The following is a 14,022-nucleotide window of genomic DNA, read 5'->3' as shown; positions in this document are numbered from 1 at the left end:
ATTATAAGAGTCATTATAAATATCAGGAAAACCGTTTTTTTCAGTTTTTTAACTCGAATACAAATGTCACTATGTATTAACAAGACAATAACTATTGTTGAGTTTGGTTGTTAAGGTTTGTTAATTTTAGATTTGAGGAACAGTTAGACACTTTTTGAAATATGCCTATTCACTCCCTTGTCGAGAGTTAGGCAGTTGGTACCTCTCTCCTTACTCCTTACTGTAAATGTTGGTTAGCTTAGCACAAAGACTGAGGACAGGGGGTAACAGCTCACCTGATTCTATTGAAAGCTAACAAAATGTGCCCATTAGCCCCTTTAAATTCTAAGATTAATTTAGTAAAATAGTACACAGCAATATAACCCTACTGTATGTACAGGGCTATTCAGCATAATGAGTACTCCTACATTTGATAATTACATTTTGCTGATAATATTTCTGGATTTGTAACCTGTGTATACTTTTAATTACAGTAACTTTACTTTCAACTGAGTATTTTGACACTGATGTCACTACATAACAGTGATTGAAACAAGTCCTCTTTAGTTACAGCAGCCTACTTGACTAGTATATTTCTACTAATTTAACATCTATACTTTCTTTCTTTGAATCTCAGAGTTCACTGAAGAGTCACAGTATTCACAACACTGGTTTCCATGAAGGATCATTTTAAGATGAAGAAGATGGATCTTTGTCACTGGGTGATCTTGTAAACAACTATTTTTATGCTGCCGTTAATCAATCCTTTATGTTCATTCTTGAAAATCTTGTGCGTACTGTAAGTGAATAACTGTATAATCTAATGTGTCACAATTAATCTGCCTCTTCAAGAGCCAGTGAAATTTAATATGTTATTGTGTTGTCAAATTATAGTTTATTAATCTACATTTAAAATTGTTTACATTTTCAAGTTTTTCTTATTGGATCAATTTGTATTTTTTTATCCTTGTTTTCTTTATGTATTTATTCACCAATTCCCTATTTTCCTTTATCTCCATAGACATTATGATGTAAAATAAATAAAAGTTTAGTGAATATTTTAAAAGCGTACGGTCATGCTTGACCATAAAGATATACAGTAATAACTTTGTGAAAAGCCATACTAGACGCGTACAATCATATAAAGCTTTTTGTGACTGACAGGAATGAGTGCTTTAATGTGATTAATGGGCAATAGACTCTGATAGACCAAATGCAATAGCACTTTTTGCCAAAATGTCAATACTCAATGTCAATATCTATACGAGAAATATTTATATATCTTTATGTTGTGGAAGAAAATGACTGTTTGCTACAGATTTACAGTATTCTGCCTCCTAGTGTCATCGTCAGTGTATTGCGTATATTGTAATAGTACATTTTAGTTTTCATAAATTGTTTACATTTAGTATAAAGTTTATTGAAACATGAATTTAAAAGATTCATATTAAATATACTTAAACATCTGATGATCATACTGTAATAGAGATGTGTTTGTGAAGGACGAGGGATGGGCTTATTATGCATATCCAATGTCATTTTAAATGAATAAAGAAATACACATAGACTCAAAACTAATGGTGTGTGCACTGCAATAATGGAAAGCTTGGTGCAAACTATACTAGCAGATACAGTATGACTCATGCATTGTTCATGCATTGCTAATAATAAGGCTACAATGCATGAGTCATGGTTTAATGCATTAATTATAAAGTTTGGATGATCGCTACTATCACTGAGAATACCTCTAGTTTGTAAATGTGACAGAGCGGGGTCATGTACTATATATAAATGTTTTTACATACAGCTTCGTTTTACAGAAAGGATGATCGAACGCAATGGCCTCAAATGTACACAGCTAAATTGATATCATTATAGAAGAATCAAAATTCTGAAAATGATACTCCATTAAGCATGAACTTATCACATCAACTCACATACCATTAAGGTGCATTCATTCATGCAACTAACCATCACCCATTCTAGGCATTAAACATGTTTCCGCACCCTTATAATAAAGTGACGTAGAAATCTGTTTAACATTGCTTGATCCGTCACTACAAAACCTTTCATTCATTAAATTGGCTCAAATCCCATCAGAGAAACTGTGAAATGATTAGGTGAATACACATGTTTCATCACACTCTGCATTGATGTAATACCTGCATAGGGGGATGACATGATAGAAACATCCAGTATCTTTGCTGCTCAGCATAAATGTCCGACCCTCAGAGATTTGGCATACAAATAGACGGAAGTGGGCAGAGGTTCCCGCAATCAACAGATGGTTTGATGTGCTAAGGATGACAGCTCAGAGACATCCCAAAGCATGTCAAGCTGCTGGCTCATGTGAATTCCTGTTTTGTCTGAGCGCCAGGAAGAAGTCAAGAGTGTCGACCCATTCATTGTTCAGAACAAGTTTGAGCTGATTGACGTGATTTCATGTTCTTTCGTTAAGTATAACCCTCCTAGGTGTGCTGTCAGAGCGTCAGATCCTTCTCCAGTGACAGCTGACAGGTGACACACATCATCCTCAAACCAAATCCCACAGCACATTCCTCCCTGGGGAGTGACGTGTTAATGGACTTTTATTCTGCCTCTATAAACAGAAGAATAGCTGATGAAGGCGCTCAACATTAGATCTTTCATAATCTATTATGTGGGAGTCAAACTGCTTCTTCAGAACTACTGTTGAATCAATTAAAACAAGTTTAAAAAGTCTATTTTTCTGTGGCCAATATTCATGTATTCTCTGATATGTACGCACTGAGATGTAGATCCTTGTCAAACCAATATATCAAAATGGATTCATTGTTAAAAGAGGGAACTCGATTGATAGATTGTACACATTTCTTTATTGAAAACTAAATATGACTTTTATCTGAATCATAAGAAAAGGTATTGAGACTATCTACAGGTGTAATTATGGAAGTAGCAATTCAGAATCGTGATTTGATTGTAACATTTTAAGTGAGAAGGAAGATGAAAATGCCAAAAGGGGAACAAAATGAACGGTGATATGAATGCTTGATATAAAGTCACACAGCATTTATGATTGAGACACATTTCAAACATACTTCTTGCATTTGAACAACATTTCCTCCAACCACTGAAGGCCAACAGAGCTTCGTATGAAGGGAATTTAATAGCAGGACCAAGAAAAGAAGTCTAGTACAGATTGTGAAACATATAGTAGCACAGGTTCGGTGTGAGTTGCTGCATTATTTAAGGAGATTTGTTGAGTTTACTCTCTTCTGCCTCGGCCGGTCTTCAGCCAGGACACAAACTCCTTGGCCGCCTGGTCCTGCAGGTAGGAGCTTACGTCACTGGTGTAGGTGCCATCTGCATGGCGTCTAAATACGCTCCTGTAGATGAAACACAATGACTCTTAATATAATTGTGTTGTCTGATCCAATACCAGACGCATACAGTTTTAATAGAATTGAAGACAAACTAGTTAGGTATAACTAACTATATCCACTCAAGTTCCTACTATGACACAAAGTTGTAGCGGTCCGGTAAGAAGAGGGCACACTCACCCGTTCCTTTTTGAGTTCTTTAGCCACTGGACAAAGTCTTGTGCTCTTCTTGTCTCCAGATATTTACTGTAGTCGTTGGAAAATGTTCCCTCCGAATGCCTCTTGATGTTTGGGAGCTCAATGGGTTCGGCCAGCATGGAGTTCTCAGCCAATAGTCTGGGAATAATGAAGAGTAATAAAGCTTAGGTTGACAAAATATCCTCTCCAACACTCCATGTCCTCTATATGTCAGTACACACACACCACCATTTTTCATGTCCATCGTCTCCCTGCCTTTTTTCTCTCTCTAGCAAACTCCCCTATAGGCAGTTAGACTATCTGAAGTATCACCACACCACAACTATCCTGCTGCATTGCCCTGAACCAGCAATGATCTTATATATTTCGGAATAAGCATTATTTCTGTAAATGTGTATCTTCTTAATGCTGGTATCCTTGCTTGTGAAATGTAATGGTCAAAACATTTAAAAAACACTATGCAATAGTTTTGCATGAGAAAGTCATATAGCGTCTATTAAGCAACAGATGACAACATATTTGAATTAAAACCTATAAATATTAAAATCAAATACATGCAAAAACACTTAAAGGAAGGCAATAAGTTAAATTAAACAACAAACTAAATGTAAAGAAAACACACATAATCTCCTATGGAAACTAAAATAGCTGTTCCTACTGGTTTTCTCTTTAAGAATTAACATTTACATAATGGTAAATTACATTTGGTCTATCTGCACTGGAAATCATTTTCCTCTTATGTCAATGGTAGTATTTTAAGGTAGCATATTAAGGCTAACTGAAGCTATCTCAACCAAGAAATAAAGACAACAAATAAAGATAAATTAAATAAAAAGTGTCAGGAGGCATTACATCCTGTTTAAATCTGGTTGATAGCTATAACATATTTGCTTCATTTCTTTTTCGAAGCTCAGTTTCGTTTCACCAAAGACACTTAAAGACGTTATTGTTCTTCTCATAAAGGATGCTTGATAGTGGATTTTTTTATGTGAATTTGATGTGAATGAGACAAAGCTGAGAGCTGATCTTACATTTGGTTTCGGTCTGAGTCCTGGTCAGGCACCTGCCAGCTGCTTTGAATCATGATGAGGAGCAGGAATCCAGCCAAAGAGTGAATGCTTTTCATTGTTTGAGCTTCTGAAAAATGAGCAGATAAAGACACTTTGAGAAAGTTCCAATACAGCATAAAATAAATAAAACCTCACAGTTTGGATGTCTAAAGATAGGAAGGGTCAAAAATGCTCACCTGTGCTCCTTTCCGTGGAGTGTCTGAGAAGGATTGTAAAGTGCGTTGATGGTTGCCCTTCTTCTCTCTGAAGCTGTCTAATGGTCCCCTCTTGATCTGTTCAGTCTTATATAGTGGAGCTGAGGAGCGTTCTCCCAGGTGACTCCCCCGTCACTGAGACCTCAGCAGATCCTCTGTTACTCTCAACCCATTAGTCAGCTTCCCTCTCAGTCCACTGAACGTATTTGACTTTGTGGTAAAAGCTGCTACTTCAGGTGTCACAATCAAACATGACCTCTACCCTGACAAATATTGGCATCCAAATGTGTTGAAATGACTTTTTCTCTCATAGTGTCGGAACAAAACTATTTTTGTGTTAATCATGTGCAGACAACAAAGCTTTATTTTTAAGGAAATCCTGGATTCTCTTCACATCTCTTGAATGAGAAATTATCTTTAAAACTTGATGGAAAAATTGACAAGATTAAACTAAAACATGTCTGGCGTTGCAATATATATATATATGCCGTTAATAACTGTTCAATATATACCTGGCTGCTAAATCCTCAGAACTGTTACAGGATGTGATTTTTGTAAGTTGTGCAACTTTTTTTTTACTATAATATATTTTTTTAATCTTTTTTGTTATGCCTGCTTCTTAGGTAACATTAAGCTGTCTTTGGCTCTTTTCTGCTTTAGCAATGTACATTTTCCCTCTGTGGGACTAATAAAGGTATTCTGATTGTGATTTAGAGAGACAATACAATTATTTTTGAATTGTAGTATATGTGTAAAATAGGAAGATTATGTGACTAAATCATGTGATCGAGAGAAAAATCGAACTAATGAAACTGTTATATAAAACAATGTTTATTCAACAGAACATGAATGCACATTTAAACAAATATATTGAATGACATATCAACCATGAATGCATGCAAAGGCTTTAACAATGTTTATAATATCAGATATTCAGAAAAATGTCCACATAAAATACGAATGCTCATGTACAGGTATGAGCAATCAAACATCCATTGCACATACAAAAAACAAATGTACATAGTTTGACCTGACATTTCAGAATATTAATACAATAAAATAAAAAAACATTAGAAATACGAAAGTCTTGTCACCATAAATGTTGTCACATTTTTCACATTTATTTGGGCTTAACAAGGCATTTCTGCAGGAAGTGGCTCATGAGGTTATATGTATGATGGTGGGCTGATCCTCTAAGTCCGTGGTCCTTGTTAGTGTACCACTGAAATCAACGGGAGAATCAGATGAGTGCATATACTTAGTAAAATACCCCATGGCCGTTATTTCTCATTAAATCAACACCATTAAGTCAATACTTCTCACTTCACTGAGCCAATATTTACCATCGCCTCAAAGTCTACTTCCTCCTCCACCAGAGCTTTGGAGATCTGTGCTGCCTGCTGGAAATGGACATTATCTACAGGAAAGACAGTGCTTTCAATACGTGACTTAACACCAAAGCTCAAGGCTAAAAGGGTCCATTCGTGCAAGGCTTTAGTGTGTACACTGTTGAGAAATAGTTCTATCACATGCTCAGAACCTGGAGAAAAGAGTATTTGGATGAAACGTACCATCTGCTGTGCCATGAACCAGAAGATAGTCTACAGTTTTGAAGTTCTTTGCTCTAGCTGTCACTGTAGAATTCTGTAGAAATAATGAAAATGTTGCTTTTATAAACACACTCAAGTCAAAAGAAACATAGTGATTATGCTGACTCGTGAGAAATTTACTTCATAGGAGTCTGAATTATCTGCAGGCATCCCCATGTAGCGTTCAGTGTACACTGCATCTGCAAAATAAACACATCAATAATATGATTCAGAGTTTAAATAGACATTTGAATCTCAAAGGAATCTACACTAGAGTGTGTGTTGGTTGGGGCTAAAAAGGCAAGAGGCTATGATAGCTAGCACTAGCAAACACATCCCAATCTCTAGTCAAACTGCTGGTGGTGGGGCTGCTTTGTGGATAAAATAATGACCAGGTTTTGCCAAGGGAAAAGGTTTCATGGGACTAAAAGATGATATCTCTGGTGCTGCTCCATGATTTTTACTTTTTGAATGATGTTATAAAAGTGTGATGCTAAATAAGTTAAGTACTCTTTACGCTGTGGTAATGACGTGAAAAGGGGAATATAGTGTACACCAACCATAATATTCCCACTTTGCCACGGGGGCAACTGCTATCCCACACTTGAAGAGTCCAGTTCCAGCACCCAAGGCCATTGAGGTGACGTAACCACCATAGGACTGAAGGTAAGAGTTGATGACATTTATTAAATGCAAAAGACATTGGATTACATTTCAGGTCAATGAAAAATAAATATAGCGGCTTACCCAGCCCCATATTGCTATTCTCTGTTTGTCAATAAAACCCATGTCGATGAAATTCCTACAACACACAAATCGTTTATTAGGTAACAAAAACAGCAGACTCTGGACATGTATTTGGATATCCATTGAACCAAACCTTTGTTATACATTCTTTATGAACAAGTGACATCACTAATCAGCCACCAAATGAGATCACCTTACAGTGTATATGATATAACATGAGGTGATTGAATGTTTGGACACACTTTACCTCACAGCTGATATCTGATCTTCCACTTCGTACGTCCCAAGGCGCTTGTAGATTGAATGCATTATTTCGTCTCCTTGGTAACCGCTTCCCCTTCCATCAAAGCTGGCGACGATGATGCCGTGTGAGCTGGAGAGGTACGTGCCCCAGTTCAGCTTGAAGCGATAGTCCACCCGCTGACTACAGGGCCCCCCATACCTGCACAGGTCAGCATTTTATCATCAATTATTCTGTATTCTAAATTATATTGGTATGGAGCATTGAGTGTTTTAACTTACACATCAATGAGAAGAGGATATTTTTTAGACTTCTTGAAATTTGGTGGTAACATCATTTGATACCAAAGATCTGTCAGGTGAAAAAAAGTTGTGACATTTAAAAAAAGACAAACATATGTTTCAAATATAAAATGTCCTATCCATTAAATGTCATACATATTAATGTTTTTGGTCGAGAATGTCCAACAGTTACAACTAAATCAATACTTATCACCAGTACAGTCACTCTTTAAAGCTCATATACAGTATATACAGTATCCTCCCGCATGATAAATATTTTATTTATTGAAGGTCTTCACTTGGTGTTTCACTGTGCATGTTCGGAGAGAGACACTAGAAGACTACAGTACAATTTCTCTGTTCTCCCTTTACATTGCATGATTTTCTTCACTACTTATGGTTTGTAAACCACTCATGGTTCAATATGAAGCTCACGTAACTTTAACGAGGAATCTTAAAAGCTACACAAAAAAGTATGAATATATATTTATATATTTTTTTCTATGTGTGGAAAAAACAGACAAATGGAAATGTACAGTATCGTCTCACCATATCCCGCAATCTTCAGCGTGCCATACTTCATTGTTGGCATTTGGAATTCTGACAGAATATTTTCCAGTCTCTTATTCTCCTCAAGAACAGAGAGCTCTGAAAAAGATAGTTGAATGGCTAATGTCATACTCAAATTGACTGATGTGCAAAAAAACCTTATTCAAAATCGAATATCAAAAATATTTCTCCTTTTACAACGTAGAACTTGTCTAGATTTAGGGTTGTAAGATATGAAGAATTGACACTGAGAGTAGCAGTAACAATGAAAAGCAGATGTGTGTCATTGTGTTGTTACTCTACAAGACCAGAACCTGATCCGGTTTATAGTTATTAATATATTTAATGAGTACAGTGTTATTTCATGAATAATAAGCATAAAGAAATAATCATGAATCTCCGTCTTTGCAAATGTGTGAGTTACACAAAGTCAGATGACAATATAACTTAACTGTAAAGTGATACAATTGCTTTAAGGAATTCAACAATGGGCAACAATACGTCTACGGACCTGCACCGGAGCCCCTGTTGTCCACCAGCGAGTAGAGGGGCAACCCAGGTCCTGGTGAAGACAAGAAAAGAAAATACACAAACAGATGATTATACATCAAGTCATCTGTATGACTTTAGCAGTCTCAGATCACAGCTGCTGCCCACCACGAATAACTCCAACACATTGAGTGTGAGTTATTGCTTAAGAGGAAATGTTGTTGGGTAACTGACCGTAGCAGTCCAGTCGGTAGAAAGAGGCGTTAAAGCTGAAGTAAGCAGAGTTGTACTGACACCTGTCCTTATGCAGGCCGCATGAGAGACACTGAGGAGTAGAAGGGCTGCCTCCAATCAAAACCCTAATAAACAAACAGCTCATGTTGGTCAATTAGCTAATGTGTCTGCTAGTATTCTTTAAATTCAAGATTAAATCACACATATAACACTAATTCCTTACTTGTACACGTCTCTCTTCACGGGTATTCCTTGGTTCTGATTACTAATAAAATATCTGTTGAAAAAAGTTGAAATTAAAGTCAGATTTAGGTATATTGAATTAATATCATGCTATGCAGTTTTGCCAGAAATGTATGGCATCATCACTTACATGGCATCTTTCGTTAGTTTGGATATGTAGATGACTTCCCACTTCCCAGAGGTAATAGGTGTCGCTTTGCCCTTCACACAATGAGGGGATATGACACTCAACTCAGAAGACATGATGACTCACTGTGCAGTATATTTTGAATGTGTATGTAATTCAAATATACTTACATCTTTCACAAAATGAATATGTTTGTAGCCCTGAGCGTCACTCATCACTTTGTAGAAACTGATTTTATCATCAGCAAAGAAAAGTGGTAAGGGCACGTACTAAAAAAAAGGTAATATTGAGTAAACATAAACAGAAAATCCAATTAATTTTGGTGGATACTTTCTGGAAACTTACATGGCCGACCCATCCTGTCTTGCTTGTTTGCTCAAATTTCTATAGAGAGCAGAGACATTTATTGCAGTTAATTATAATTTCCTCACATGACCCTGAAGTCAACACGTTGGTTGTGATTCAGAGAAGCAGAGTGACAGCTACCTGTTTTTCTTGCCAGCTGCTTCCATCAAAGTCATAGATCTGTACAACCACGTAATTCTGTTTCCTTGTGACCCACTGCACAGCCACACGCTCGTCTGTAACCCAGGTCACTGAGCACAACATGTGATCACTGAGCAAAGGAAACAGAAAGTGACAAGGTAAGGAAGGCAATGAGGATATTGTATTTGCTTCTATTTTCAATGCTGTTTAAGTGATGCTATGAACAGAAGAATATACAGACCCAGAAGATACAGAAGCGGGGGCAACCACCTGCGAGCGGATGGATGGATTTGTGGCATCAACCACAAACAATTTCACCTTGGTAAGGGGAGAGCCAGCCTGCAACAAAAACATCAAATGTTATACTCTTGATAAACAAAATATAACATGAGTGTCAGGAAGATAAGTTATGGACCATTTAAACAGAGAACTGCCTTTAAAGGTCCCGTATTATACTGTTTTTCATCAATATATTATAGGTTTCAGATATATACAAAACAAGTCTCTGAAGTGTTTGAATCGAAATACCAACAGATCATTGTAGCATCCCATAAACCCCTGTTTCAGCCCTGTTTCAAAAGTGCTGATTCTCTGTCTGTTACTTAGATGAAAATAAGGAGCCCCTCCCCACGCCCCTCTGAGAGATATTTGGTTAAAAAGACACAATGGTGCTCTAGGAGGAGATTCAGGTGATAAGGTTGGCGGGGGATACCTTGGCTGGTTATTGGCTGATGGTTACACAAGCCAAACAATCGTTATGACATCACAAGGTGGCCAAAATCTGATCAGCTCATTTTCAGACAGGTTTTTATATAAATGGATCGGGACAAAAAGCGAGCGAATATTTTTTCCTGAAACCTTCAGAATCTCTTTACACAGAGGGGACACATGTTTATGTATAAAAGACATTACAAATTGTATTTTGCATACTAGGTGACCTTTAACTAAATATTGACATATCAGAATACTGCATGAAACCCCCACCTTCGGGTATGGGAAAGCTACTGTTTCAGGATACTGCGCAGCCCCATACCACGAGAACTCCACTTTGTGAACATCTGTATCATTAAACTCTGCATACGCCAAGAATTTTCCAGTTGATGACCACCATAATGCCCCGTTTGATGCAAACACTTCCTCTGAAATAGATGGAGAAAAAGAACATGTGTAAGCTTCCTCCATATAGAGACACATACAGTATGAAGGAAAGTGAAAGGAACTTACCCTCATATACCCAGTCAGGGACACCATTCAGGATCTCATTATTTTTCCCATTGTTCGTGACTTGTACAACTTCAGCAGTGATGTTGGATTTGAAAAAAACATTATAGTCTGACACGTAGGCCTGCAAAATGTAGTTGATGATTACAAATAAAGTACACACCCATACTCACAGCTTTTCTTCATCAAATACACTTTCTGCAATAGTCTAATGTTTTTTTTTCCTTTCCCATTTTTCCTCACATACTACGGCAGTCATGTGGAAACAGCAGTCATTTTGTTCATTTCAACTGAATGTAAAGGACACAGAAAGCAACTTGAAGAAATAGTTTACTTACATATTTGTTTCCTGTTGGGGCGAAGGCAAAGAACTGCACAATAGTTGGATGATTGACAGGTGTAACAAATGTCCTGGAAAGATATGGAAACAATTAAGGGTGATACTAAATTAAACCACTGCCTACTGTATAAGTATTCTTCTGATATATTTTTCCATATTGTAAGATGAAATACTGTATCTCTCAATAAAACAACCACTTACGAACTCTCCCTGTTATAGATGGAGTAAGACGCTGTGTATGAATGTCTCCATTTCTGTTGGAGTTCAAACAAAAAACTAGTTTTCAGATATTTACTATCAGGATTTTCTTTAATGACGATTACATTTAAGGACCTCCTAAAAAGACAAGCTTGTGTAAAAACTCTGGTGAACAAACTGGGGAACATCGATTAGAAGTTTCTTACCTCTGTGAAATTGCTTTCAAAAGCGATGTATTTATAATCACCCGACAACATGTAATCTGTGGCATCCACTTGAATCTTTAATCAACACAATTTGGGAAAAAAAGTATAAAATATGAATGCTTATTTTTGAATGAACAGGGTTAATTGTTACAAAATGTGTACATTTGAAAATCAAAGTATATTACAAAGGTTGAATTGCTCAAATAAATGGACTCCGTATTTGTTTCAGCATTATGGAGAAAGATATTCCCATCTCTTGTTTTATGCAGATATTCCTTGTCTGCAGAAATAAAAGAAAAATAAATATGCTTGTGAGAGGTTTGTTCACACATTTTTTAAATATTATTTTCCTTAATAACAACCTACTGTATGTTAAATATATGATTGACCGTTTATGATACCTGATATCCAATACAAATTGTAGGATTTCCACCTAATGGTGTCGTTGAAGTAATCGTCAAAGGAGAAGGGCTTTTTGGCTCCGTCAGATTCTGAAATGATGCACATATGCTGCATGAGGGCTCACGCCAATAACAGTATCAGGAGTCCAGTTGTGAAGGAAGTGATCAGACTTTCAATATTTAAATGTAACTATTACAAATAAAAGCCGTGCCTTTAAAACATTACTCCAGCAAAAGTAAACAAGTATTAGCACCAAATACTCAAAGTAGCATTAAATGAAAATACTGAAGCTGAGTACTGGTATTTGTACATTGCAGAGGTGGGAAGTAACTAAGTACATTGACTCAAGTACTGTACAATTTTGAGATAGTTGTACTTTACTTGAGTATGTCCATTTGTTGCTACTTTGCAGTTCTACTCCACTACAATTCAGAGGTAAATCGTGTACTTTTACTCAACAAAATCTATTTAATACCTTTAGTTACTTTGCAGATTTGGATGAATGATGTGAAATATAATCAACACTTAAATCAGACTTTAGTTACACCTGGATTCAAATCAGTCTACAAAGTCATTAAAACTAGCTGCACCTTTTTCATACTATGATCAAGACATATGGCTAATATATATTATTCTGCAATGGACAGATCTGTATAATAAGTCATTTGACTTTTGATACTTAAAGTATTTTGTTTATGTTAATACGTTTGCACTTTTACTTGAGTAAGCTTTTGAATGCAGCTGAGTAGCCTATACTGCTCCCACCTCTGGTAAATTGAAGCCTACTGGAGTGTGCTTCTCACGACTCCAACTATCTAAAATGTTGATCTTTGTTAAAAATGAAAACAACGTCAAAGGAGAAGGGCTTTTTGGCTCCGTCAGATTCTGAAATTCAGATCTTTGACACGAGGTGGCGCTATAACTTCCAACAGCAGTCTATTGCACTGTCAATCCTCATAAAACATAGTTCATGAATGATATCCCGTTCCCCATTGATTTTTCATACACAATTTTGTCAATGAAAGAAAACAAACAGAAAACAAAGAAATTAACTAATTTAGACCACGAAAACTCTCAAAACCAGAACAAATACTTGAAATGGACCAATCAAGTGCAGACACATTGTAATAGTTGATTTGGAAATTAGCGTTCACAGCTGTTTTTGGTTAGCTTCAAATAGGCTGCACAGACACGCAGATTGGAAGAAAAGCACAGACAGGCCTGAGCGTTAACTTACTGCCGAAATAAACTGCTGGGATCGTTATTAACGTGATGACGACAGCAGCCCCCACCACAACCCACAGCATCTTGTTGCAGCCCTGTGAAGGCGACAAAGTTTCACAAACTGCTGCTGGAAATCTCACAAAACACGCGGACGCTGCATGTTGTCCTGTTGTAAAGTGAGCTGCATACTGTCAATAATAAGTAGCCTGTCCATTTGTCCATTTACTAATGTCATTTGTATTTCCTCACTATTTAAGCTGATACATCCTTTACTGACCATGATGCAGAAGTAGTCGCCGCGAAGCTCGCAGTCTTTAATAATCCTTGAAGGTCGATGGTGTGAAGTTTAAAGTCTTGGAAAAGCAGCCTGGTCAACATACTCTCACAGCCAAACGCCAGAAATAATGGCTTTACACTACATTTGGTAACATGAGAAAAGTGAGCTCCTTCCTACTCCTCACACTTCCCGCTGCATTCCTGAGAGGAGTCCGACAGCAGAGATGCCTCCCTGAAGTCTGCAGCCTGCACAACTTGCTGGTATTTAGGAAGTGGCTTTTTCATCAAGGGCGCAAGTCATTCCCTCCACAAATCTGAGAAAGCAGGAGTTAGCTATAGCTACAGATGTTCTACCACCTGGGAAAACAA

General features: G+C 36.9%; 3 protein-coding genes across 3 annotated transcripts in view; 1 reads left to right on the top strand and 2 right to left on the bottom strand.

Moving 5' to 3' along the window:
- The window catches only part of slc4a10b (solute carrier family 4 member 10b), a 28,822-nt gene extending 26,824 nt beyond the window's left edge, over positions 1 to 1,998 (top strand). The window contains exon 25 of the mRNA XM_034110184.2: positions 617 to 1,998. The gene's annotated coding sequence lies outside the window, so the exon portion shown is untranslated. The remainder of the gene's footprint in view (positions 1 to 616) is intronic.
- Positions 1,999 to 3,223: 1,225 nt separating this feature from the next.
- On the bottom strand, positions 3,224 to 4,673 carry gcgb (glucagon b). The gene is made up of 3 exons (XM_034110652.2): positions 4,568 to 4,673; positions 3,519 to 3,674; positions 3,224 to 3,344 (listed from the first exon to the last, which is right to left on the bottom strand). The coding sequence occupies exons 1-3, from the start codon at positions 4,660 to 4,662 to the stop codon at positions 3,224 to 3,226; spliced, it is 372 nt and encodes a 123-aa protein (XP_033966543.1). The 5' UTR covers positions 4,663 to 4,673.
- A 983-nt stretch (positions 4,674 to 5,656) lies between these two features.
- On the bottom strand, positions 5,657 to 14,009 carry fap (fibroblast activation protein, alpha). The gene is made up of 26 exons (XM_034109620.2): positions 13,655 to 14,009; positions 13,391 to 13,472; positions 12,153 to 12,242; positions 11,937 to 12,031; positions 11,752 to 11,826; positions 11,549 to 11,601; positions 11,346 to 11,418; positions 11,011 to 11,131; positions 10,771 to 10,925; positions 10,028 to 10,125; positions 9,787 to 9,916; positions 9,646 to 9,684; positions 9,471 to 9,569; positions 9,304 to 9,374; positions 9,154 to 9,207; positions 8,931 to 9,055; positions 8,719 to 8,769; positions 8,208 to 8,306; positions 7,659 to 7,728; positions 7,384 to 7,578; positions 7,137 to 7,191; positions 6,950 to 7,049; positions 6,531 to 6,589; positions 6,372 to 6,444; positions 6,144 to 6,217; positions 5,657 to 6,022 (listed from the first exon to the last, which is right to left on the bottom strand). The coding sequence occupies exons 1-26, from the start codon at positions 13,655 to 13,657 to the stop codon at positions 5,921 to 5,923; spliced, it is 2,241 nt and encodes a 746-aa protein (XP_033965511.1). The 5' UTR covers positions 13,658 to 14,009; the 3' UTR covers positions 5,657 to 5,920.
- Positions 14,010 to 14,022: the final 13 nt, after the last annotated feature.

This window comes from Pseudochaenichthys georgianus, chromosome 21 (genome assembly GCF_902827115.2).
Source record: "Pseudochaenichthys georgianus chromosome 21, fPseGeo1.2, whole genome shotgun sequence".
Lineage (NCBI taxonomy): Eukaryota > Metazoa > Chordata > Actinopteri > Perciformes > Channichthyidae > Pseudochaenichthys > Pseudochaenichthys georgianus.
This window is presented reverse-complemented; position numbering and strand designations above follow the sequence as displayed.

Excerpts from the sequence above, each read along its gene's own strand:
- fap (XM_034109620.2), bottom strand. Across the intron at positions 10,126-10,770 it reads TAGCTTTCCCATACCCGAAG|GCTGGCTCTCCCCTTACCAA; the intron begins GTGGGGGTTTCA and ends TTTTTGTTGCAG. Across the intron at positions 9,685-9,786 it reads GCAGCTGGCAAGAAAAACAG|AAATTTGAGCAAACAAGCAA; the intron begins GTAGCTGTCACT and ends TGCTCTCTATAG.
- gcgb (XM_034110652.2), bottom strand. The coding sequence starts at position 4,662 with ATGAAAAGCATTCACTCTTTGGCTGGATTCCTGCTCCTCATCATGATT. Across the intron at positions 3,675-4,567 it reads GACTCAGACCGAAACCAAAT|ACTATTGGCTGAGAACTCCA; the intron begins GTAAGATCAGCT and ends CATTATTCCCAG. Across the intron at positions 3,345-3,518 it reads AAGAACTCAAAAAGGAACGG|GAGCGTATTTAGACGCCATG; the intron begins GTGAGTGTGCCC and ends TTTCATCTACAG.